Source organism: Parasteatoda tepidariorum, chromosome 4, assembly GCF_982258835.1.
Source record: "Parasteatoda tepidariorum strain Cologne lab strain chromosome 4, Ptep-v5.0, whole genome shotgun sequence".
In the NCBI taxonomy this organism is placed as follows: domain Eukaryota; kingdom Metazoa; phylum Arthropoda; class Arachnida; order Araneae; family Theridiidae; genus Parasteatoda; species Parasteatoda tepidariorum.
The window spans coordinates 60,519,211-60,545,728 of NC_141758.1; the positions used below are offsets into that span (position 1 = coordinate 60,519,211).

Below are 26,518 nucleotides of genomic sequence, written 5' to 3' on the forward strand. Positions count from 1 at the left end.
ACAGCCGAAGCAATTTTGAGCTTAGTACAACCAATGTTCAACTCCGCAACCTTGTAATTTGGAGCGCAATCCGGAAGACAAGGGAACTCCTTTTATCAGAATTTTGGAGGGATTTAATGCTCTACTGTGAATTGAACTCTTGTTCTTCACAATAATAGTTCTGTGAACCGTGATGGCTCAGGGCACAGAGCTTTCACCTTCCAGTGAGGTGAACCGGGTTCGAATCCCACCGATGGTCGGTCGACGAATCCGTATGCGGCTTGCACCGACAACACTGATGACGTGAAATATCCACAATGGTAGACGGATCATGGGTCGGAGACCTTTTTGCCTTCAGGCTAACCGTGGGAGGCTTTCGTGGTTTTCCTCTCCATGTAACGCAAATGCAGGTTAGTTCCATCAAAAATGCCAAACGAATCCTCCTCCACGAAGCCAAATTTCTCTCAATACTTGATCCAGGAGTTCCCTTGGCTTCTGATTTGGGTTCAAAATTACAAGGCTACGGAGTTGAACATTAGTAGTCATAAGCCTGAAAATTGGGTCGACTGTTGAACGACGATTATAAAATATAAAATAAAATAAAATGATAGTATAGTACCTTAACCATTACACCATCGCGTTGCACGAAAAGAATATAATTCTCGAAAATAAGTACATATTATATTTCTCTTTTATAATCATTTCCGGTACTTTAGATATCCCGATTATAGTTATAAATTTTTCCCTTTGAATTAGCACTTATTATTATACTTCCTTTTTTTTTTTTTTCTCCTCATTTATTTCTTTTTATGTTAATAGTTTTCTTTTCAGTTGCTTATAGATATTTATTTTTAAAAAAAGCTTAGAAAGGGAATAATGGCTAAAATTTTTTGTTCTGTGTTCCCTTGCTACATACTATCCTGTTGGATTCATTGCACATATCTTCAAAACGTGTTCTTCAATCTAATAGAATTATTGGAAAATTAAAGTCCTTATTATACTCGTACATATAAAAGCGTAAATAAGTGATAAGTTAAAAGCTTCTTTACCAAATGAATGACTAAACTATCTCTATTTAATGATTAAACCTAAAAATTTGAGCATTTCTATTTAAGGAAAAATACCACACCGTAGTATAGTATAGTATAGTATAGTATAGTATAGTATAGTATAGTATAGTACAGTGTAGTATTTAGTATAGTATAGTACAGTATAGTATAGTATAGTATAGTATAGTATAGTATAGTATAGTATAGTATGGTATAGTATAGTATAGTATAGTACAGTGTAGTATTTAGTATAGTATAGTACAGTATAGTATAGTATTTAGTATAGTATAGTATAGTATAGCATAGTATTTAGTATAGTATAGTATAGTATAGTATAGTATAGTATTTAGTATAGTATTTAGTATAGTATAGTATAGTATATAGTATAGTATAGTATAGTATTTAGCATAGTATAGCATAGTATAGTATTTAGTATAGTATATAGCACAGTATAGTATTTAGTATAGTATAGTATAGTATAGTATAGTATAGTATTGTATAGTATAGTATTGTATTTAGTATAGTATAGTATAGTATAGTATAGTATTTAGAATAGTATAGCATAGTATAGTATTTAGTATAGTATATAGCACAGTATAGTATTTAGTATAGTATAGTATTTAGCATAGTATAGCATAGTATAGTATTTAGTATAGTATATAGCACAGTATAGTATTTAGTATAGTATAGTATAGTATAGTATAGTATAGTATAGTATAGTGCAATATAGTATTTAATATAGTATAGTATAGTATTTAATAGTAAGTCTTAAGCACTTACACTACAGTAAAAATTTCTCTCTAATTGAAATTTTAGTTAACTTTTATTATGCTGACAGACTGCACTTTTTTTTCTTGTCTCGACACTGATTCGTAATCAAATTCCTCTTCCATAAACTTCCCTAGAGTCAAAAAAAAAAAAAAAAAAAAAACTTGTCATGCTTTCATTATCACAATACCTGTTTCCTCATATTTTCATCCTCAGAATATATAATACCTAACAGTGCGTAACCATAACTGCGTGCGAAAATTCCTAACAGGTCAAATTTATTGCAGACGGATTGCGTTGACTGGATAATAATTCTTTACCGAGTTTTTATTTTAAACATTTCCTCACGAAATAAATCATTCTGCAATACTTTTTTGTTTTCGGTACAATGATTTTGTATTGCAGATACTTTTATAGATTTTTTTTACTAAAAGTAAAATTAAGTTCAGTTCTTACTACATCTCTTAATTTTAACAAGCATAAACTAGTTCATTTTTCTAAAATTTATCTATTCCGAATCTCTCTATTTTCTGTTTTCTGTTTTTTCCTTTGCATTGCACAATTTACTAGTTTAGAAAGTACCCTGGCCTACATGCCAATAAATTGATTTCATTTTTAGGAAAGCTAATCAAATCTTATAAGTTCAAACTTTACAGTGGACATTAAGAGAGAAAAATACAGTGGGAAGCACAGTTAAAAAACGTATTCATCTGTTTCGGTGTTTAAGTAAGTGCCAACAAGTGGGGGTGGGGGGGTACAAAACTACAAAATAATGTGTAAACTACAAAAATAATGTGTTTTTTGTAGTTTGCTACAGCTACTTTGTTAAAAATGTAGTTAACTGCAACTACATTTTAATAAATGTAGTACAAACTGCTTTGAAATTGTAGTAACTACTTCACTACTTTATGGAAACGAGATTTGCTAGAGAACTTAATTTACACCTATTTTCAAAAGGGCCTTGAATAAAAAAACTTACTTGCATTAAATGTAAGGGAATTATTAAAAAATATTTTTTCATGTTTGCATGAGTCTGTTAGTTATTCAAAATAAAAAATTTTTTTGAATTTGTTCGTTTAACTTTCAACTTTCGACTGCGAATATTTTAATTTGATAAGTGCGAAATTATCAAACACTTAAAAAAATTTTATTTGCTTAATGCTCTTTTATTTCCTCTAAGAAAGTACATCGAAAATGCGTTCCCTTCCATTGAAATTATAGAAATGTTTCACGAGGGTGCATTCGCATGTGAAAGTATAACCAAGGTGGTTAATTAACTATTTTTCGTAAAGGATAGTTCAAATATTAGTTATACGTGATTTTAAATAAGTAATTTCTGTTAACGCTCAGTTGCAACTACAGAGTCATTTTTACTGCATCCATTCACGGACCCACGAATATTTGTACCAATCCAATTCGAAAAATCAGTTGCGTTTCGTTGGTGGTTTTCCATTGATGAACCAACTTTATCTTGATGGTAGCCATCAATGATTCCATCATAAGCCATTACATTTTTTGATGGTAGCCAGCATAAGTAATCATCACCTCGATGCAAGAATTCGGACTGATTTAGGATGATCCAACATAAGAATAACAACTTGTTTTGATGGTTTGTTCATCTTGTAAGCCATCACAAATGTCCATCATAGTATCTTAGAAATCAAATGCTGGAACTATCATGAACAACCATCATCTTAATGTAGGAATTCCAACTGATTTATGATGGTCTAAAAAAAAGTTGTTTTGATGGTATATTCCTGAGAACCAGCAAGAATTTCCATTAAGCCATCATGGAAATGTATATTTGAAACTATCACGGACCATCATGGATTGTTGGTCCATGAGAGTTAAACTTCTCTTGACGGTTAACTGTCACGGTATTAACCCCTTCCTTCTCGCTCCCGTGAAAATGACGGGGTGAGGTTTCGCCCTCTATTTCTCGCTCCCGTCATATTTCCGGACTGGAGGGTTCAGTAGTAACTGGCAATAAGAATAAAACTAATTAATTTCTTTTGCCCGGAAAACATTTTATTTCTCATTTTACCCACCAGATGGCAGTACCAGAATATTTCTAAGGTAATTGTAGATAGTTAGTTTATTTTAAACTAGATGTCAGCACAAGATGTTTGGATGCCAGAAAAAAAATAGCCACTTTTATGACCGTTTTCTAGATAATTAACTGATCGTTAAGCGGTTAACGTAGCATTTTCCCTCATGGATTGCTGAAAGTTTTTTGGCATATCAAAATCCATGAACACGTAATGGAAAATGGTGGATGATGGGGACCATCAAATGATGTTGAACCATCAAAAGTCGTACTGAAACCAACATAAACCATCAAAATATTTTGAAGGAACCATCAAGAAACTTGACTTGGGTAGAAGCGTGTTTTTTTTCTAAACTGGCGATAAAAGTAAATGCAAGGAATCGCTACAAGCTACTTTTTTTTTGCATCGCATTACTCACCATACTACTTTTTTTTTAAAAAAAAAAAGTAGCACATTGCATTACAAACTACGAAAAACAGTACCGACTACAGTAGTTTCACTACTTTTAGTGCGCTACTTCCGACCACTGGTATCAACCCATTATGAGAAATATCATGGAATCAACAGAATGTTTTAAATTTATATTCTATTGATTGTGTCATTCTTGTGTGTTTTTCTCTACATTCCACAGTGGGCCAGCAACCAAGGTTTCGTGGCCAAAATTAGTATTTCGATAAAATTTGTTTCAAAATTTGGGGGGTTTCTATTTAGGTGTTTTTATGTGCAGGTAAATTGAATTCATAGTTGAAATTTTGAAATACACTAAAAATACCCAAGAAACAAAATAGCGGCTGAAATAGAGAGCAAAAATAAATAAAAAATAATATAGTACGTTTAAATAATTAAATATAGTAATGAATGTAGAATAATTTTTGTAACTTTATATTAAAAATGAAAAGCAAATTATATTTCAGAAGTAATATTACAAAATAACGCGAATTACTTACAAATTAGCTCGAAAACATGAAAAAAAGACATAATTTTTGTTTTTCGGTATATTCGGTATATTTTTCGAAAGAAGAAACATCAAAGAAGACAACAAAAAAAAGTTTAGCTAATTACCTCGTGGAACTTCTTAGAACTAAGTTTCGAAAGTCATTCAAACATTGCAAAATGTCAAATGACAAGATATAAACTATAAGTTTGTCAAGAGTATTAACTAATCCAACAAATTGAAAAATTGAACTATAATTTCAGACTAATAACTCTGATAAAAATGTAACAGTAAGGTGAAATTCCTACATATATTTCTGAAAAAAAAATTTAAAAATTAAATTTTTAAATTTTTTTTAACTTATTTTTCATTACATTGTACTCTTGTCGGTCCAAAAAGTAAATTATAATGTTTGGAATGATTGTAAATACTTAATTTGGGCTATATTAAAACTGCCTACACATATTTTAGTTGAAAATTTAATTTTTGACTTTTGGCCAAAGATCATGGTCTTCTGGCCCACAGTGTTTTAATACAAATTTTTTTTATTTTTTTCAGTGAATAGAAGAAGAAGTTATTGGAAAAAGCAAACGTAGTTTATTGCATTTAATGTTAAAAAAATATTACAAAGATACAAGTTGTGATACTTCTGTTCAATTAAATTGTTTTAGAAATCTCTTTATAATTATTTTAAAATGTTTTTTGACCAAATGAGTGTTCTTTAAATCTTTCGATGTTGTCATAAAAGCGTAGAAGTAATTTCTGCTTCATTCATTTCATGTTTGGAAGCTTTTTCTTTCTGGTAAGCTGGATCATAAGACTGGATCTTCGTTGAACCCCAAAGAAGAAACACCACACCATTCAAAGTTACAACAACAACTGTTATCAAAAACATTTTGTGCCACTGTGCCATTGTTTGCTGAAAACATAGAAACGAATGTGAATAATAATAAGCAAACAAGTTTAGACACATTATTTTTCTTAATTAAGATAAATGTATTTTTCAATATTGGGCAACATCTTTGTATTTCTCCAGTTTATTTTATTAGCTTGTGTACAAAAATTTTGAGATTACTTTCGTGGCTTACTAATTGATTTAAAACAATTTGTGACAAACATGTTCAATGTAAAAATTAGTATAAGCTCACATTTTTGGCGTTGAGGTAAACTACATACATTTTGAAGTTCATTGTAAAAAATATCCGTATCAAATTAAAGTATAAAGTACTGACACTTTGGGTGTATCATCCGTGGAATCCATTTCAACGAAAACTCGAATTTTATAGTAAAATATTGTACGTTTTTATCTTTAATTAATTAGATTGGTTCAGTGATTATTCGGTAATTATTACAGTAAAAATTGCGATGCACTGAAATTTTTGTTCAGAAACATGTACCGGTGAAAAACACACAAGCAAAAAACGAATAAATAAATAAGTAAAACTATAACAATGAAAAAGTAAATAAAAAGGTGAGAGTTATGCCCTGTAAAATAGTTTTGTTTACTACAACACCAAAAATGGTGGTTCACAAAATTTTTTTACAATGTTCAGCTAATTTTTTGCTGTTTTCTTAGCTTACATTACCACTATACAACTTTTTAAAAGCTTTTTCGAAGTGCATTAGCCATGGAAAATATACATTATTATTATAGGAATTACATTATTATTATGGAGCTGCATTGCGTAATAATGATTGTTTGGAATAAATAAATAAGTAAAACTATAACAATGAAAAAGTAAATAAAAAGGTGAGAGTTATGCCCTGCAAAATAGTTTTGTTCACCTCAACACCAAAAATGATGGTTCACTAATTTTTTTTACAATGTTCAACTAACTGTTTTGCTGTTTTCTTAGCTTAGATTACTATAAAACTTTTTAAAAGCTTTTTTCGAAGCGTATTTGCCATGGAAAATATAAATTACTAGGAGGCTTAGCCCCCTGCTCGCTAACGCTCACCAACCCCCGGAACTGCTTTTGCAGTTCATTTCGGATTGCTTGGCAATCCAATGCTCGCTTCGCTCGCTCTTTGGATACGTTCTTAACGTCTAGCTTTTGTATACTTTTTTGAATACTGAAGTTCCGAAAACTTTTCACTGTAGAAAATTCTAAACCTGTACATTTCAATATTAATTTGAAATTGCAAACAGTTCACATATTTTTCTTAATCACACTATTCTAAATTTCAGTTGTTGAAAAAAGTAACTGTTGTAAGTTTTGTTTCAAAGTCTTTCCCACCAGAGGGCTAAAGCCATTTGTTGTAAGCCTCAAATTTAGCATGAAGTTGTAAAATGTAATGAAAGAGGGTCATAGCAATAATGAAAGTAGAAGTAAAGTTAGTACTGTAAAATTAAAACAATATTTTTAATCAATGAGCCAAGTTCTTCAAGAATCAGTTGTAGAAGTAGGTTGTTTATTTAAAATTTTTATAGAATTTCTTTAAAATTACAATCATTAATTTGGGCATTTGGCGATACAACACTTATAGAATTGAAGGATTTGTTACGTCAAGCGCTCAGGTATCAAAATTTTGATCTAGTTGCGCTTCTATGTCATTTTGATTTATGTTGCTAAGTTAACTTTAAAAAAATTCTATGGCTGGCAACAGCATTTTTATTTTTTAAGTTGTTTATTTTTATTTCTTTTAGAATTCGTTATTTTTTTAGCGAAATGTTTTTACTAGCCCTTGATTCCCACATTGACTCTGATTGAGACTGGATCATTCCATTTATTTCAAAGGTGGGGAAAGTAGAAATTGCTGCGCATGCGCCGGATTTACTCTCACCAGGGTTGCCATAAGTAGTATTTTCAATAATACGTATGGTAAGTATTGTTTCACTAAAAATTAAAGATAAATAATTTTAATAATAAAATATAAAATAACATTTCTATATAGTATTTTTTTTTAAAAGTGTTGTACAAATGTTTTTTTTCTTAATTAATTTTTATATCAAAGAGAAGTGCCACTCTAGTTTTTTGAAGTAAAAAGCGATTTTTTAAATAAGACTACTGGATACATCTCGATTTTTACAGTGACCATGATAAACTGTTAGATATGGAAGCCACAAACTAAATGCAAATTATTCAAGCCTGGCGATGTTTTAAATAGCAGTCGCCGTGGAAATCAAGCTGTACCACTAACCGTTCGTTTTGTACTAGTCACTTTATCTAGTGATGATTGTAAGAAATAAAAGTTGATTTATTCCTAGTTTGTAGATTATAATGTAATATAACTTGCTTTTTGTGCAACCAAAACAGACTTTACGCTTTTTCTTCCTATGTAGAATATGTTATGAAAATGGGATTTTTTTTTAATGTTTGATTTTCTATAAATTTGTTATAAATCATTTACAATGCACAAGAGACATTTATGATACACACAATTCTTTTTAGACAAAATTGTTGATTTGAATCTTTGTTACTACGCGTTCACCTGAAGTTAAAGTGCACAAAAGGGAAAATATAATTGTTTTTCTATTTTAAAATTATTTTATTCTTAGTAATATATCCTTTTATTTTATCTTTCTAATAGTATTATTATCCATTTAATAGCATTTTATCCTTTTAATATTATTTATACTTCCAAATTACTGCAGCAGATGGCGTTCAAAAATATGTAGTATTTTATGGTATTTTTTCAGATAAAGTTGTAGTACTTTTTAATTTCAAAGTCTGGCAACCCTGACTCTCATGTTCTCATCCTTGGCTATCAAGTTTATACATAACGCGTTGGTTTGATTGCTAACATTGTGCTATGTGCAATGATTTTAAAACAAAAAGGCTCTTTTTAGGGCCACCTTCGGAAAACTATGTTGACGACACGGAACAGAACTTAGGTAATGAATTTATGGATACGGATAAAGTATTGATTTTGGAAAATAATGTTGATGACTCGGAACAGAACTTAGGTAATGAATTTATGGATACGGATAAAGTATTGATTTTGGAAAATAATGTTGATGACTCGGAACAGAACTTGGTTAATGATCACATGGATACGGATAAAGTATTGCCTTCCGAAAATAATATTGACAACATGAACTCGCAAAAAGTGAATAAATTTTCCTGTGCACATTGTGTTCAAACTTTTTCCAAAAACAGTAATCTACGCCGGCATGAAAGAAATGTTCACTCTATAAACAATGCAACTTGCAACCAAGTTTGCGGTCTATGCAGTTTAAAAACCCGAACAATATATAGATCTCCATAATCATATAAAAACGGAACATCCTGAAATTAAATTAACTTTTCATGATAAGGTATTTTTTTGTCAATCTGATTTTGACCAGTGGAAAAGTGACATCGAGCAGCAAACTGTCTCTTCTTTTATCTTAAAAAACTCATTACTAAAGGAAAATTCAGAAACTCGGTATTACAGATGTCACAGAAGTGGTATTTACAAACCTTGTGAAATAGAAAGGAAAAGACGTTCGAAATATACAGGATCTATAAAAACTAGCATCACTTGTCCAGCAATGATCACTGCTACTAAAGAAACTGTTCACGAAGCTACTCAAATAACTGTGCAATATCAATCAACTCATGCAGGTCATAAATGCGAAGTAGGAAAACTTCCCTTGCAAAAAGAAGACCGTGCAACGTTGGCTAATATGCTTGGTGTTGGGATACCAATAAGTGTTGTGATGGACAAAATTCAAGCCAAGTTCTCGCCAACGAAGCGATTAGGACTTACTACACGTCAGGATATTTACAATGTTGCTCAAGGTTTTAATGTTAGCAATATTATGCATAACGATGATGCTATGGCAGTTGATATAACTGTGAAGAAAATGATGCAGGAAGAAAGTAATCCTGTTCTAATATACAAGCCGATCGGTGAAAAACTAAATCAATATCCAGGAATTGAAGAAGAAGAATTTTTGCTAGGAATAGCCACTGAATCTCAAATTGAGTTAATGGATTTTTATGGAAAAGAGTGCATCATGTTAGATGACACCCATGGCACTAACCAGTATGGGTTTCACCTAACTACAATTTTAGTCCATGATGAAAACCACGAGGGTTTGCCAGTAGCAATTTTCTTCTCTAAGAGAATTGCTTCTGAGAGTTTAGAACCATTTTTTGATGCTATTAAACAAAGATTGTCAAGTTTTGTAACCCGTGTCATGATGACCGATGACACAACAACATTTTTGAATGCCTGGGTGAAATCTTTTAAAAAACGAACCGCGACATTTGCTATGTTCCTGGCATGTTATGAAAAGTTTAAATAAAAACCTCAACTCCAAAGTAAAAAATGAAGTGGTTCGAGAAAACATGAAAAAAGACATGAAGCTGATAATACATGAATTGAATGAAATTACTTTTTCAAAGTTAGCTGAAAACTTTTTTGTACAATACAAAGAGGAAGAAGCTTTTCTCAGCTATTTTCAGGAGTATTACATGTCCAGAGCAGAAAAATGGGCATATTGCTTTAGAAAGGGTTTAAAAATAAATACGAATATGAAGTTAGAACGGTGGCACCGCCAAATCAAATATGAGGAATCTGGCGGTGTAGTTATGAAAAGACTGGACAAATCCTTACAGACAGTAATGAAGGCAATGGCAAAAAAAACTTATCAATAGGGTTATCGCTATTGAACGCGGTAAGCTGACGAATCGCGTCAAACTTATAATGAAACGCCATTTGGAAAGCACTAAAATGGATGCCAGTATGTATTCAGCTATGCAGATGAATGATGGACAATATATCGTATCAAAAGAGGAAGATGGAAAAATTTTTACATATGAAGTGGAAAAAGAGAGCAGTAGCTGTAGTTGCACTACTGCATGCATAGATTGCAATATATGCATTCACACTATGTCGTGCAGCTGTGTAGACTTTAGTATAAGATACGTAATCTGCAAGCATATTCACTTTGTATGCCAAAAATTAAAAAACGTGTGTAAAAAAGTCGAAGAGGATATTTGCCCTAGTACATCCGAGGAGAATATGCTGGTTATTGACGATGACGAAATTTCTAAGAATACTGAAAAGAACATTATTTTAAAGCAGATGAATAAAAAACCTCGGAAAGACATGAATGAGAAAAAATTAGCTATAGAACAATATTGCAAGGATATATCTAGTGATGCCCAATCCATTCAGTTATTTGAAAATTTACAGCAAATTGAAGATGGTTTAAAAAATATTCGTGCTCTAATGCAAGCGTTTAACAATTCAGAATTGCCCACTTCTGAAGAATGGAAAGCTATTCCTTCCAATAAAAAAATATATCCTCAAAGGAAATTCAAAATTCCTAAAAGAAAACAACAACAAAAAAAATATTCATTATTTCGTTAAGTTATTTGGTATCTTTCAAATTTATTTTTCATAGTAATTGATCATAAAGAAAATACAAATATAACTTATTCATACAAAAAATGAGAAAATATTTAAATTTGAACGACAGACAAAATTATTTTTTTAAATTGGCGAAAATCGTCGGCGGATAATGCATAAAAGTAATTATGGCTCTTTTTTGCTGCTGGTGAAATAATTTTAATAGGTTTTAAAACTCAGATATTCCATGAATGGTGATGATTTTTTTTCCTGATCTTTTTTTTCAAAACTTGGTGCATTAGAATAATTAAGTGAAAACTTCAAATTTTAAAACTTAGATAAGAAAGGTATATGTTATGAATTTTAGTTACAAGTAAAAATATTTATTTTACTTACGCTTCAAATTCATAATTTAATGTGATAGTGCCATCTTTAATCTGTGTGTCAAACAAATAACTTATTGTTTCTATTGGAAAATTATAATATTCTTCATATTTACTATATCATTTCAGATTGTTGGTGAAAATTATCCATTTATAAACTTTTGTGGCGTTATTTTCAATTTCTTGAGGTAATCTCACTAAATAAATGTATTTGAACTCTTTTGATATTTTTCTTTCATAAAATAAAATTATAATATAAAAGTATAATTTCTTTCATAAGATAAAATTATTATTTTATAAAGGTACTTATCAATTAAAGGGACCATGTAGCCATGTTCGCCATCACGGTGTGTGTGGTTTTATTTCCCTCTAAATAGAAATTGTGATATTTAATAGCTAACTAAAAGGTGTTTTTAAAAAATAATATTTTAGCAGATATTTAATAGAAGGTGGGAAAAAAAATTTTTTTATTCTTAAAATTAAAGAACTATTCTGCATTTTTAAATTTTTGTTTCCTCACAAACTGGACAGCTGTGATGTTTTCCATATATATATATATATATATATATATATATATATATATATATATATATATATATATATATATATATATATATATATATATATATATATCAATGTTCATATAGACGAAGATATGTGAAAAAAAGTCGCCAACACATAGTTCCTAAAATCAATTAGTACCAAAATCACTTTTGGGCTTTACACTTTGTATGCGCATAAGGATAATGGGATTTCATGTTTTATTCATCTTATTCCTGTTGGTGGTTCTCTACATTATTAGCACATGGCAATGCAATAATATGTATTTAAAACTTCTTCTGAACAAAATGAAGATAGAAATAACGTTTAATTTAGCATTTTTATGTAATTAAATATATCTGTTAATTGCATAAGAAATTAAATTTTAAAGAATAAATTTTGATTATTTATTTATTTTTTGTAGAATAGTCACGATTATCCATTCATAGAGATTGGAATATATATAAAAAAAATAAAATACATCTTTTGCAAACAGAGAAATATACAAATATGCTTATAAAATAAAATAATTTCCGCCCATGCGTTTTTATCATCTTTATTTTTAAAAAATTCTATATTATGATGAATCTTTAATTTCATTAAGCTCTTTCTATATTTTACTTAGATTTTCTTACCTCAACTTCATAAAAATACAAGAAGATATATAAAATAATATTTCAGACACTATATAAAATTAGTTACGATTTTAAAAAATGTAATCAGAGTGTAAAAAATATGATATTTAAAAACATCAGATTAACTTAAAACTTATCAGAAATGTATAAGTTAATATATATTTAAGTCCGAAATCGGTAAATGGCGCCGTCATTTTAATTTTAAAAATCTGCTTACAGAAAGAATAGGAGCCTATGTGTCTTCAAAGAAGATATTGCAATCGGATTTACTGTATAGCACGTGCGCCGAAATGATGCGCAGCAATTTCTACTTTCCCCACCTTTGAAATAAATGGAATGATCCAGTCTCAATCAGAGTCAATGTGGGAATCAAGGGCTAGTAATGTTTTTTAACCTAACAGAATTCTTTGCCGACTGTTTTCTCTAGGAATGAAGAAAATAAAGTAAATATTTAACTGTTGTGAAAAGAATCTTATTTAGTTGTACAAAGTACTTCAGCCAAAATTTGGGAGCCACGTAAGAGAATTATAAATATTAGATCAGAAACACATCATTAAAAGGCAGAATGCTTTGGTGTTTTCAAAAAGTAAACAAAACAAAGCAAACGTTGCCACCGGCGGAAAAGAAATACAGTCAAAATTTGGGAGCCACGTAAGAGAATTATCTATAATAGAAGATTATTATGGGAATTATATTATTATTATGGAACCACATTGCGTAACATGCAGTGTGAATTTTGGAAAATTATGAAATATGAGAATTAAAAAGCAAAGTAAAAAGTATGGAAATCACAGAGAAAGAAACAGCAGATTTTTTTCGTTTTCTTGTTTGAAAAATATTACTGATGAGTTTACAAAAAAAAAAGCATTTTTTTAATATAATACATAAATCAATGTTTTATTATGAATGACAAATTATATTCAATCCAATAATATACAATTAGAATAAACATCAGTATACGGAATACTGAAAAATAATCCTTAAGCTTAAAATGATAGCCAGTGTAATAAATACCGGGCAATCGACAACACATTTCCACCGGGTAATTATCCCAGTTATTCCGTCCAGGCTAACGTGATTATCATTTATAACGGGATCAAATGGGTGATACAATGGTGATTATTAAAATTAAATACTTTTCTTATTAAAGGAGACAAAATAAATTATGAACTTACAGGTTGTACCACGATTTTACTTTCAATTGATACTAATGAATCTTAATCACACTAATTATAAAAATGAAATATTTATATTTTATATTTTACTGGCTAATTCTTGACATTGTACGTATTGCATAGATAATTTAAGAAATAATTAATCATTTTCATACTTTGCTGGACGATTTTTTGTATTGTATATTGTATACCAAGCCGAATTTTTAACTTTGTTAGTAACATATTAATATTATTTGATTATGTCAAGAAAATATCGAAAGATTAAACTTACCTCATCTTTTGTTAATTTTCCAGATAGAATCGGTATTATAAATCCAGATAAGCTAGCAATTGTGCTTACCAATCCAAAAAGAGGACCTAAACATGCGTATAATGTATTTATAAATGCATATTTTGATGTTCCTTGATTACAAATATTAATATATGTTTAAAAAATCCATTTTAATTCATTGTAAAGTACATGGTATATTCTTATAAAATATTTTCCTCAATGTACAACTTTTTTTATAGAATAATAATACAAGGGAGAGAAGCTTTTTTTACAGTTTTCTCTTTTCAGTAGGTTGTTTTTAAATTTTTTTTCTCAACAAAAATAATTGAAAGCGCGTGTGTTACATGCATTAAAATGTAATATTTTTCTTCGTAATACAATCCAGAGTAGTTCACACATCCACTATCATTTGATTTTAAATTCAAATTAACAAATATTTTCTCTCAAAACGTCATATTTATCTTTCCTTTTACGCTTAGAGAGTAATAATTTTAGTTCTGCAAACAAAATGCATTCCGCTTTCATTAACAACGACAAAATAATAGTTTTGTTACATAAATAATGTAAAACGGAAAGCTGTGTAACATGGTCTTAGTTTTTCGTGGAGATAGAGGTTTATAAAGTAAGTGATGCACTCTACGGTTTTCATTATTCAAGTGGTTATCATGTGGTTCATGTGGTTATGTAATTTAATTTTTCTTTCTTGTCCATTTGAAAAACATAATTTTAAAATTTTTTCACTTAATTCTTTTCTTCTCTTTTTTGTTTTGTGTCTGTTATTTTGTTTATGTTTAAAAGTGATCGGAATTTTGATTGGTAGTACGTTTTGTTTGTATAGTCATCAAACACACGGTACTCGTTATAATTTGAGCACTATGAGTAATTGTAAAATAGTCAGAATTCTAATTGATAGCGCATTCACGATGAATTTCATTGACAATAATATACCGCGGAAACATATGTTTTCATAGGTTAGGAATGAGGAAAACTGAAATGTTCAAAGTCACGGAGCTCCAGTGGAGGATTGCATGTTCCAGCTCAGTGGTTACTACTTACGGCCTGCAGGTCGCGTCTGGCCCGCGAAGCCTTTTCTGTGGCCCGCGAACTGAAATATATTAGTTGTCATATTTTCGCGGACAATTTTCGTAAAAAATCAGTATAGGTTTAAAATACTTTTCTTACGTTAAAAAAAAGACCTAATTTCTCCGTTTCTAAGAAATTTAGCAAAACAACGATGCAAAATAATTTATTTCTCAGGTTTTGCATTCAAGAAAATACTTATTCAAATACAAAAATAATCGTGTTACAAAATAATACCTTTGTTTTGTACAACTTGATAAAAATCTGACTGCAATATTTAATGTTCCTTCAAACATAAAAGAGTCCTATATAAAATTTTGATAAAGTTGCGGCCCGCCATTAGCTGGTGTTTTTAATTGCAGCGCCGGGCGTCATGTAAGTTGGATAACATTGAGCTAGTCGGATAATGGTCAAAATTCTGTTTGAAGGATATACACATGACAGCAAATTAACTAAAATGTAGTTAGTTCTTATTTAAAAAAAATAACTATACCTCGAGGTAGATAGTAACCAAATATTATAACCTAAGTACCTTATAGTCAATTTCTTTAACCGAATTCTTTCTTCTTCCTTTAAATGCATTTTGTTTTCATTAACTTAATTTCCTTATTTCTAGATAACTGCAGATTTCTCGAAAAATTGAGAAGGGTCGGTTTGACCTATCAGTTCAGTTTGCTTTGCAATCCCTTACACGATTGAATCAATTGTTCTTTTATGAATTGTTAAATCGAATATGTTTCCGGTATACTTACCACAATATGTTGGCGTCATGTCAACAGCAACTATCAAACATCCTCCAAAAGTAAAACCTGCTGATGCAGTAGAGAGGATAAGAAAGAATTCATTCCAAAGAATATCACATCCTGACAAATATATACCGCCGAGTCCAAAAACAAACAATATCACAGCTAAAAGTGAAAAGGAAAATGAAAACAATAATTAAAATTCTTGAGATAGTAATTATAATACATCCACGAATATTTTTAATCCAGAATCTGTACTACCAATCAACACTAGCAGTTGAACCTGGGCCACCTGAGTGGTAGGCGAGTGCTTCGTCCTCTGAGTTATTGTAACTTTAGTGACTCAGGAGGGAAAAAAAATATTAAACTGTTTTTATCTTAAAAATCTTACTTATTGAAATAATATTTAAGTGTAAGAAAGAATAAAACTGTAGTGAAAGAACAAAAGTTTATATCTAAAGAAATAAAATAATCAGGTTTCGATTTGAGAATAAAATCGAAACGCAATCGTTTCGATCGATTATCGAGTCTATGGTTTATCGATTTGAGAATAAAACCTAAACGCAATTTTATTTATACAATGTTCAAAACCATAAAATAATCGTTGAAAAAACGAGAGCGGGTATGGAAAATACTCGTAAAATAGTTGGAAAGGAAAAAAAAAGGTTGAGTTCACGTATGATAAGCAAAATTGCATGGCAATAACTAGCATTTTAGCTGACTGTCTTAATCCGCTGATGATGAAAAATGGAGAATAATAATTTTGTCAACAAAGCAGGATTAAAACGTCAATTTCAAATATGCGGGGGAAATCTGTCAATAGAACGGGAATTTTTCAAACATAGTGCATGAGTAACGGATTAAAACAGAAAAAAATATGCTCTCTCTCTCTGTATTAGGATTAGAGCATTTTTTTAGCATGTTTCTTAATAAAAATTCTAAATTTGTAAAATGGTCAGAACATTGAAGTTAATTTTATATATTTTTATAAAATGTATTACTATTTATAACTTACCAAACGAATTGCATCCTTTTCTAGCTATATTTATTTTAGAAGTATCATTTTTATTTATCCAGTAAGAAAACAGACAGACTGTGACGCCTGCAACAAGTTGTGCAAAATGAGGTCCTGATGTTAGCAATCCATTCTGTAAAAGTTAATAATTTATGTTTAACTCAATAGTCAATAATATTGGGGAACTCTGTACTGAATGAGTCACCTAGATGAAAATATAAATTAAAAACACAAAGGGTTGATTAAAAGATCTGCAAGTGTTTCTATGAGCACATTGCACAATGATATTTGAATGAAGCAAGATTTTCAAAAAAAATGTAAGAATACCATGATACAATTGAATAAAAATACAATAATATCTCAAGGAATGAAAAGAAAATAATTTTGTACTCAAAAACGAAAAATTATGTCTTTTACTTTCAAAGTAGGGTGTTAAATACAGATAGCTATAATACAGAAAAAAATATGCTTATCTGACTTTCAATTTGTTTTAAGTGACTAATAAAGGTTTAACTACAGTTTTTCGTAAGTGCGAAATGGGCTACAGGTAGCGTAGAGCAGAACCTCGTGCAACACTTCGCATGCTTTCCCCATTAGCGTCTACAAACACGGCCCTCACTTACTCTGAATAATTTTCTATCCGCAAATCTTAAGTTAATAAAGCTTGGCTTGTCCCACCTGATCACAATTGGTATCCCCGCAAGCGTCCTGGAGGAGCACTTGACCTCCAGGGTACACGTGCCGACCAAACCACTACCTGTAGATTTGTCAGCGGGCATACTAAGAGCCTCACTTTCAGTGGACAAATTAAACTTTTTCCAACTTGTAAAAAGTGCAAATCCAGCAAGGCTAGTCCTCACCATCTACTTGATTGCCTGGATTTCATCATGGAAAAGGTTCTTGAGAGACCTCTCCTTTTCCTCGATTTTTTGAAGACTCAATGCCTCATGGATCTGGTATAGCTCCGCTATCCCAGCTGGGATTGGAAACAACAGAGATAAGTACGTTAATTTCTGCCTTGATTTTCAAATAGATTAAAAACTTTTAAGTTAGGAAACTATACAGAACTTAAAACTACATTGAACACAGTTCAAAAAGAAAGCATCGTAGAAATTTTAAAAAAATATTTGTGACAGTTAAATACGAAAAATATTACGAAAGGGGAAAATACCGTAGTTCATTCCTATACAACTGAAAAGAGAAGGAGAGGGAGAGGGGGAGGGTCAAGACATTGAACCGGTCTTCTTCCAAAATGGCGTATTCGAGCTTTGAGATCGTGAATTCACAAAATTCACATAGGCTCAGCACCATTCACCTGGTGAATTATTCAGAACAAAATGATAAACTGTTTAAATAAGGAGAAAACGGAAAAGCAGATGTTTTCGTGAAGAAAACATTCAAACAATTTTTTAACAATTACAATTGAGGTCAGGAACAATAAAATATAGAATAGTGATTTAATCAACAACAAAAATGCTGAGAAATTTTAAATATAAATGTTACGATAATTTTTTTTCTTCTTGAAACCCAATTAATTTTTTTTACCTCTCTTGTAGGTATCTTGAGAATAGTGTCCATATATAATGGATGGACAGTCAAATAGTAAAAATCCATCTAGTTTTGTCCAACCAATGCTAATATTAAAGAGTAAGTTGATATTGAAATTGATTGAATCCCAATTTAAAAATGTTTATTGAGATTGTAAGTTGAAATTTAATTTGATTGAATCCCAATTTAAATTTTTTTAGCATCTTTTATACGCATCTTCAGAATAGAACAGTCTATTGGAAAAAATTCATCCAGTTCTGTCCAGGCAATGCTAGTATTAAAGAATAAGTTGATATTGAGGTTGATTGAATCCCAATTTAAAAATGTTTATTGAGAAGTAAGTTGAAATTTAATTTGATCGAATCCCAATTTAACTTTTTTTGCCTCTTTTATACGTATCTTGAGAATAGTGTCCATATCTAATGGATGGAACAGTTAAATGGTAAAAATTCATTCAGCTCTGTCCAAGCAATGCTAGTCTTAAAGAATAAGTTGATATTGAAGTTGATTGAAACCCAATTTAAAAATGTTTATTGAGATTGTAAGTTGAAATTTAATGTGATTGAATCCCAATTTAAATTTTCTTTACCTCTTTTATAAGTATCTTGAGAATAGTGTCCATACATAATGAATGGACAGTTAAATGGTAAAAATTCATCCAGTTCTGTCCAAGCGATGCTATTATTAAAGAGTAAGTTGAGATTTTAGTTCATTGAATCCCAATTCAAAAATATTTTTACCTCTTTTATAGGTATCTTAAGAATAGTGTCCATGTATAATGGATGGACCGACAAAAAGTAAAAACTCATCCAATTCTGTCCAAACAATGCTAATATTAAAGAGTAAGTTGAGACTGAAGCCATAATCTCACCCCATGGTGTAGGAGGACGCTGTTTGAAAAAAGTAAATAGAAAATATAACTAATTAATTACCACAACATATTTGAAACATAATCTTAACTTTAAATCATCATACACTTTTACTTAGTCCAAGAGAATAAACGTTAAAAGATTAAAACGTAATTTCAATGAAAAAGAACATACAATTACTTTCAATTTGTTTAAACTTTCCTAAAATGAAAAAGAAATAGGTGTGTGAATTTAAAATGATAGAATTTTTACTATTAACGAATAGGCTTTAAATTATTTGTGTTAAGAAAAACATGAAAGGAAAATAAAACATATTTGAGAGTTTTAATGGCTGTAAAGTTTTGATTCATAAGCGTAAAAATGTTAAAAGAATACGTAATATTGAAAAAAATATTATCATAAGAAGTTTCTAGCAAAATAATATATTATTTTGAAAGTATTTAGTCATAATTAAGATGATTAGAATGTATTTGCAAACTTACTTTTACTGTATCCATTGAGTTTATATTTTCTAAGATATACTTCAGCTCATTGTCTGATATGTTAGGATCATCAGTTGGTTTTTCAACATAAAATATCATAATAAAAATGCTTATAAAAATTCCAAAAAAACCTGAAAAAAATATGCGTAAATAACTATGTTAATTTGTGTTTATGAACCTATGCCATGAACTATGCTTACTAATAATGAAGAAAAAGCTTACTAACTTTTACTCGCCAAAAAAACTGGTTTAACGTGGTTAACGTGGCCTTTAATTATAATACGGTGAAAATTTGCTGCAACTTCAATAAAGTGATAAATGAACCGTACTTACGTTAAAGTTGAACCATAAGATCATGAAATTAAACTTAAAAAATTAATATGCATGATAATATGTCTCAATTTAATACAGTATCATTGTTGCGTTGAACCATATTTTCAGTCGGAACAAACTAAAAATGTTCTCAGTGTAGCAATTCTACAGTGATCTCACAATATCTGAGTATGAATAATGAGAGAGAAAAAAGAATGCATAACTGTCGATTGTCTGTTAATAAATATTTGGCGCTGTCAATCATTCAGTATTTAGACATAATTGTTTCAAAGAATTTACCTTTCAAGATTAATAAATGATTTTTCACAATGTTCCGTCCATGAATATTGAACACAAATCATTAAAATTTTTTAAATTATTAAAATAATAATTATAAAAAGTGTTTTCAAAAACATCGAGATCGTCCTCTCACTTTATGCAATCATTTATATGTTCTATAAATCACAATATTTTAAAGACACTTTTCTATCATTTTTTTGCAAGTACAAAATATTATTTGAATTATAATTTATACTATACCGAATGCCTAAAATTAAAACTTATCGAATGAAAAAAAACAACTGGCTCATTTAAAAGTTAGAATTTTGCTGGAATTAAATACATAACAAGCAATTTCTGCTTAGTTTATCTGCGTTATATTTTTATATCAATCAAAATTTTCCAGAGCAATTCGTAAGCACGGAAATTAAATTAAATATGGATTAATCAAAATACGTGTACCAAAAATGTAGAAAACCAAAGGCCAACCACCATCAAGCTCTAAAGCACACACTGGGCCAGATATTGCACTCCCTAGAAAAGCTCCCAAAGGATAACCTGATAAGACGAATGCAGAAAGGAATCCTTTCTCAGGTTTCGGGAACCATCGAGCTGATAGAAGTGCCTGAGCAGCAAGAGGTAGACCCTGGAATTTTTCACTATAATCATTATTACAAGATTAATACACATGGTGTTCTGTAATCATATGTTCTGATAAGCCTAGCATTCAGACACACGGTGTTCTGATAAGCCTAGCATTCAGACACACGGTATTCTGATAAGCCTAGCATTCAGACACGTGTTCTGTAGTCATATGTTCTGATAAGCCTAGCATTCAGACACATGGTGTCCTGTAGTCATGTGTTCTGATAAGCATGGCATTCAGACATATAGTATTCTATATATATGGTATCTTGTAATCACCACACGAAATAAGATTTTTCAGATTCCTTGACACTTAATATAAAGTGAAAAAAAAATAATCGGGGTATAATAATTTTGATTCTTTCTGATTAAATATTCAGATGCGACCACTAATATATTCTTTATTCCACTTTTAATGCGTAGAACATATTTTAAAATATTAGGAGGCTTCGCCCCCTGCTCGCTGGCGCTCGCCAAACCCCCGGAACTGCTTTCGCAGTTCATTTCGGATTGCTTCGCTATCCAATGCTCGCTCATTGCATACGTTCTTAACGTCCAGCTTTAGTATACTTTTTTGAATACTGAAGTTCCGAAAACTTTTCACTGTAGAAAATTCTAAACCTGTACATTTCAATATTAATTTGAAATTGCAAGCAGTTCACATATTTTTCTTAATCACACTATTCTAAATTTCAGTTGTTGAGAAAAGTAACTGTTGTAAGTTTTGTTTCAAAGTCTTTCCCACCAGAGTGTTAAAACCATGTGTTGTAAAACAATATGAAATAGTAGTCTGAATAGTAGAGAGAGAGAGAGAATTTCTTTAAAAACACAATTGTTAATTTGGGCATTTGGGGATACAACACTTATAGAATTTAAGGATTTGTTACGTCAAGCGCTCAGGTATCTTAATTTTGATCTAGTTGCGCTTCTATGTCATTTTGATTTATGTTACTAAGTTAACTTTCAAAAAATTCTATGGCTGGCAACAGCATTTTTATTTTTTAAGTTGTTTATTTTTATTTCTTTTAGAATTCGTTCGTTTTTTAGCGAAATGTTTTTTAACCTAACAGAATTCTTTACCGACTGTTTTCTCTATAAATGAAGAAAATAAAGTAAATATTTAAGTGTTGTGAAAAGAATCCTATTTAGTTGTACAAAGTACTTCAGCCAAAATTTGGGAGCCACGTAAGAGAATTATATATATTAGATTACATTAACGCTGTTTTTCGAAGCTCTGTCGCCAAAGAAAATAATAAAGCCATAGTTTAAGTGCGTTATACTCGAAGCAATGCCATTATTTTTTAACGATACATATTATCTTAACGTGAAGAATTATCTGGGCCTTAGACCTGACAAATAGTTTAAATATTTAAAACTGTATCAAACTTCTTTTAAAAACTCGCCAATTTGGCATATTTTTTATCTAGATGAAAATTATCAGAATCGCTGCCTTATTTTCAGTTTTTGCAAATTTTAATGAGCTCAAGTAATGCTGAATTGGAGTAAGTTTTTAAATGTTAAAAAATTAGACCACAAACAATTTTCATTTTCATAAAATTGTGACTTTTGTCCATACAGACGTTTTGCGCCAATTTCAAAATGAGTGTGGACAGAGCTGGCTTTAGATAGGCTAAACTTGACCTTCCAGTCATGAGTAACAGTTATAAACTCACAGCAGATATAAAAATAGCATATTATTTGCAAAAAGTATCACTTCATTTTACTACGGAAATTTCGAAAAACTGCCTTAATTGTATTCAAGGAACATATTTTGGAGTACTGTTCAATGCAGACAGAACTTATTTTGAAGCAGAAATTTTACAGTTGGGAGAGTAAGAATTATAGTACATGGGAAACCAGTAACTTAACTTTGGTACCACAATTACGGTTTCGTTTAACCAAAAGTACTGAAAAGGAAGAAAAAAATGACCCCAAAAAATGTTCTGTTAGTAAATAATTTCCCTATGGCATTTGTCCAACACCTCTTAGAAAAGAGCAGGCCTCAGCACGGGTTACTATAAATATCCTTTAGTAGTCCAAACGTAATGACATATTTCGTATTTTCAACCACTGCGCAGCTTAGTACCCTGAACGTAATGACATCTTTCTTATTTTTCATCTACTGCGCAGTTAACTTCGTCACATCGGACTACTAAATTGATCCATGCTGAGTCCTTCCTACTTCTAGGAGGTGTTGATTTGTCAGACAAAAAACACCGAAGTAGTACAAAAAGAAACTCCTTGTCACGAAACTTCATTATTTATGGAGAATGTGTCATTACTGTCAAAATTCAGAATGGAGATTGGTAAGAAATCGATGAAGTTTGAGACTTTGTTGCCGTCTTATGCCACTTGCCAATACCAGCAAGCGTCAGGGCAGAAGGTGGACGCTTCTTGTTTTCCAGTGGTGTCATCTGTGGTCAAGAATTTAACTTTTTCCACATACATACATCACAGCCCGTTTAATAAGGAGGACTCATTCACATGTCACTCATCCCTTCACACATCGTAACTTTAACCTGAAACAGAGAACAATCAATCTCCGATCCAGTACCTCCAGGAGTTGATTTGTTTTGGAAACTTGGAGGATGTTGTAACCACGACGAATTAGGGAGTCACTCTTTTATACACGTGAGCCTTTAGCCGACGGATTTCAAGCTCTCGACCTCCCGGACAGTGGCCGAACGCCTTATCAACCAGGCTATCCCAGCCTTTTGAGATCTTAGCTAAGCTGAGTGAAAGGAAGAGTGTTACCAAATCCAATCGTCAAAACAAATTAATAGTTACTTAATTAGTCACATGAAATTACGTAATTTTTTACAAGTTAAATTACTTGGGCATTATCCAATATTTATTAGTTACGACCGAAGCAAGTAAATATTTTTGGAAATAAGAATTTTCGGTTCGGCAAAACTGTGGAACTTTAAGTTTCATTTACGACGAGCAAGAACCTGCAAAAAAACAACTAAATTGGCCAAAATGGTTTTGTAGAAGAAAAAAAATTTCTTACAAAAGAAGAAAATATATATATATATTCCTTCAAAAGCTTGGAATAATGTTCAGTTCATATAATGACTTATAAAGAAAAATACACAAAGACGATTTTCAAAAACACCCTAAACCACTAACTTTATTTGGTATATATCCGCTTTGATGGCCATAAAAAAGTACGAGGTGCTGTTTGACGGAAGTGAAGATCAATTAATTACGCTATTAGGTAACTAACGTAGGTATTCCACATCGGAGTAAAATATAGGTACTGAATAAGTGCCCTAAATTAAAATAATTTGAAATATTTTGATATTTAAATTTAATTCTTGTTTATCGTGAATTTTATGAAAGTAGATCAATTATGTTTTAAGACCAAATTCTTTGTTTGTGAGAGTTTAATTTGCATAAGATAACCTACTTTAGATGTTGTTGCAACTAATAAATGAAATCTGGAATGTGCTTGGTAAATTTTTACCTGCCCCACTCCTTTTATGAGGTGTGCAACAAAAAGCAAATATGGATCTGTTCTAGCTGCAATTGGTGAGAGTAAGTTGCACAACGAACCAATAATTATGTTGATTAATATCATTTTCTTAACACCCAATAGTTCACATAAAAGACCTCCTGGAAACTGCGCGATGCAATATCCAATGTATTGAGAACTTATGATCAGTCCTTGAAGTTCCGCATCCCAAGAAAACTCTGCATTTTCCTAAAAATAATTCACTATCATTGTATTATTTGTGATCCTTTTCAAATATAACAATTAAAACAGTTTTAACTAACTAAATAAAACAAATGTTTGAGTATATTACTCATATGTAAGCACCAAATTACCAATTTTGTGTAATAAATTAAAAAAAATGTGTATAGCATTTTTTAACTTTTTCGAAGCATGTTTTCGAAAATGGCATTGGAGATGTCGCACATCTAACTTAAGAAAATGTTAACGATGTTCTGAAAATATTCTTAGATTTGTCAGATTAGTTTTATAAAAACAAACTAACGTACTTGTACGATGACAATTTCAAATAAATTTTGTGAAATTAAGGTAACAAAAACTGTTCTTATTAAACAGATCGATTAAAGAAAATAATGCAATTTTGTCATACCTAAAACGGAAAACTTAAGGCACATAATTTTCAAGAGATTTTAGAGTAACTTCTATTAAATTTGTAATAAACTTCTATTTCGCTAGTAATAAGAAGTTTATTACGAATGTCAAATGTGATGCTCCATATTTTTTTTTTTTTTTTTTTCGTTTTAGGTGTGACAAAATGAGCATTATTTTCCTTCTGCTAGACCACTTGAAAAACGAAGGCTTTAAAATTTCATTTCATTTTATTGCTAGAACCTGTAGCAACGGGCAGGTTTACCTACACGAACCCTCATTTTCGGCTTTATTTTCCGTCTTCACGGAGTCACCGCTTCGCTGCTCCATATTGATTCTGTTCCATGCAGACACATTTCTCTGATTCTATGGCATTGATATTTTAGAAACAAATTAAATGGAAAGGATAAAAATCGTTCACTGACTCGAAACTTTGTGACTTCCTCTTTATACTCGTCAATATGATTTCACTGAGCCGTGATGGCTCAGGAGATAGAGCGCTCGTCTTCCAATAAGGTGAACCGGGCTCGAATTCCAGCGATGGCTGGTCGATACAAATTCCGCATTCGGCTTGCACTGGCCCCAGTGCTGACGTAAAATATCCTCAGTGGTAGACGGATCATGGATTAGGCTATCGCTATGTAAAAATTAGTATTTTGTAAACTCTGACTTTGGACACTCAAATTTTTATCTTAGCGTTTTTATTTCTATCTAAATTTTTTATATGTTGTTTCCCCAAATGTTTTCAATTGTCCGCCACCCTGTTTTTAATTTTTCATCCATCCTTTGACTTTATATTAAATTTCAAAGAGACATCACTTTCCCATGTTAATGGTGTTCTATTCCCCATAACAAAATGTAAACAATTTCTATGATCGCAAACACAGTTAAGTGATTTAAATCAGACCATATTCATAATTCTTTAATCAATTAAATTTATAATCGACATTATTCATTTTAATAGCTTTTCCTATTCCATGCTGTTTTTAAGTTAATATCAGAGTCATTGTTTACAAACCTTTATTACATTGAATCTATCATACATTTGTTGTCTTAGTTCATTTTTATTTCTTTTTACATAGATTAGGGCCATTTTATTTATCTTTAAGTGTTTTTTTTAATTATGTATCATTATATTATTGTCAATATTGTCTCCGAGTGCTTTATTTTGATTTTTCTTTGCATTTTTACAATGTTTTTTCTCAAATAACAAAGCTCAAGTTAGATTTACATACTCATATATAGCTTAAGGTCATCTAGCAATATTTTGCATCAGCCTACCAGAAGATTTTGGATACTACCAACCAATGGAATACTCAGGTCAACTCATCAACAGTAGTACTTATTAATACTTCGGTTTGTTTACTCTCACCATTTTT

At 30.6% G+C, this 26,518-nt stretch overlaps 1 protein-coding gene across 3 annotated transcripts in view; it reads right to left on the bottom strand.

Moving 5' to 3' along the window:
- Positions 1–5,355: 5,355 nt before the first annotated feature.
- Positions 5,356–26,518, bottom strand: part of LOC107448860 (putative inorganic phosphate cotransporter) — a 33,156-nt gene continuing 11,993 nt past the window's right edge. For all 3 annotated transcript variants that reach the window (XM_016064214.4, XM_071182354.1, XM_071182355.2), the window contains exons 3-10: positions 24,504–24,740; positions 20,855–21,038; positions 19,802–19,932; positions 19,191–19,340; positions 16,903–17,035; positions 15,897–16,052; positions 14,065–14,150; positions 5,356–5,697 (exon numbers count right to left, since the gene is read on the bottom strand). In XM_016064214.4, coding sequence (XP_015919700.1) covers positions 5,518–5,697; positions 14,065–14,150; positions 15,897–16,052; positions 16,903–17,035; positions 19,191–19,340; positions 19,802–19,932; positions 20,855–21,038; positions 24,504–24,740 — 1,257 coding nt within the window. In that variant the 3' untranslated portion in view covers positions 5,356–5,517. The remainder of the gene's footprint in view (positions 5,698–14,064; positions 14,151–15,896; positions 16,053–16,902; positions 17,036–19,190; positions 19,341–19,801; positions 19,933–20,854; positions 21,039–24,503; positions 24,741–26,518) is intronic.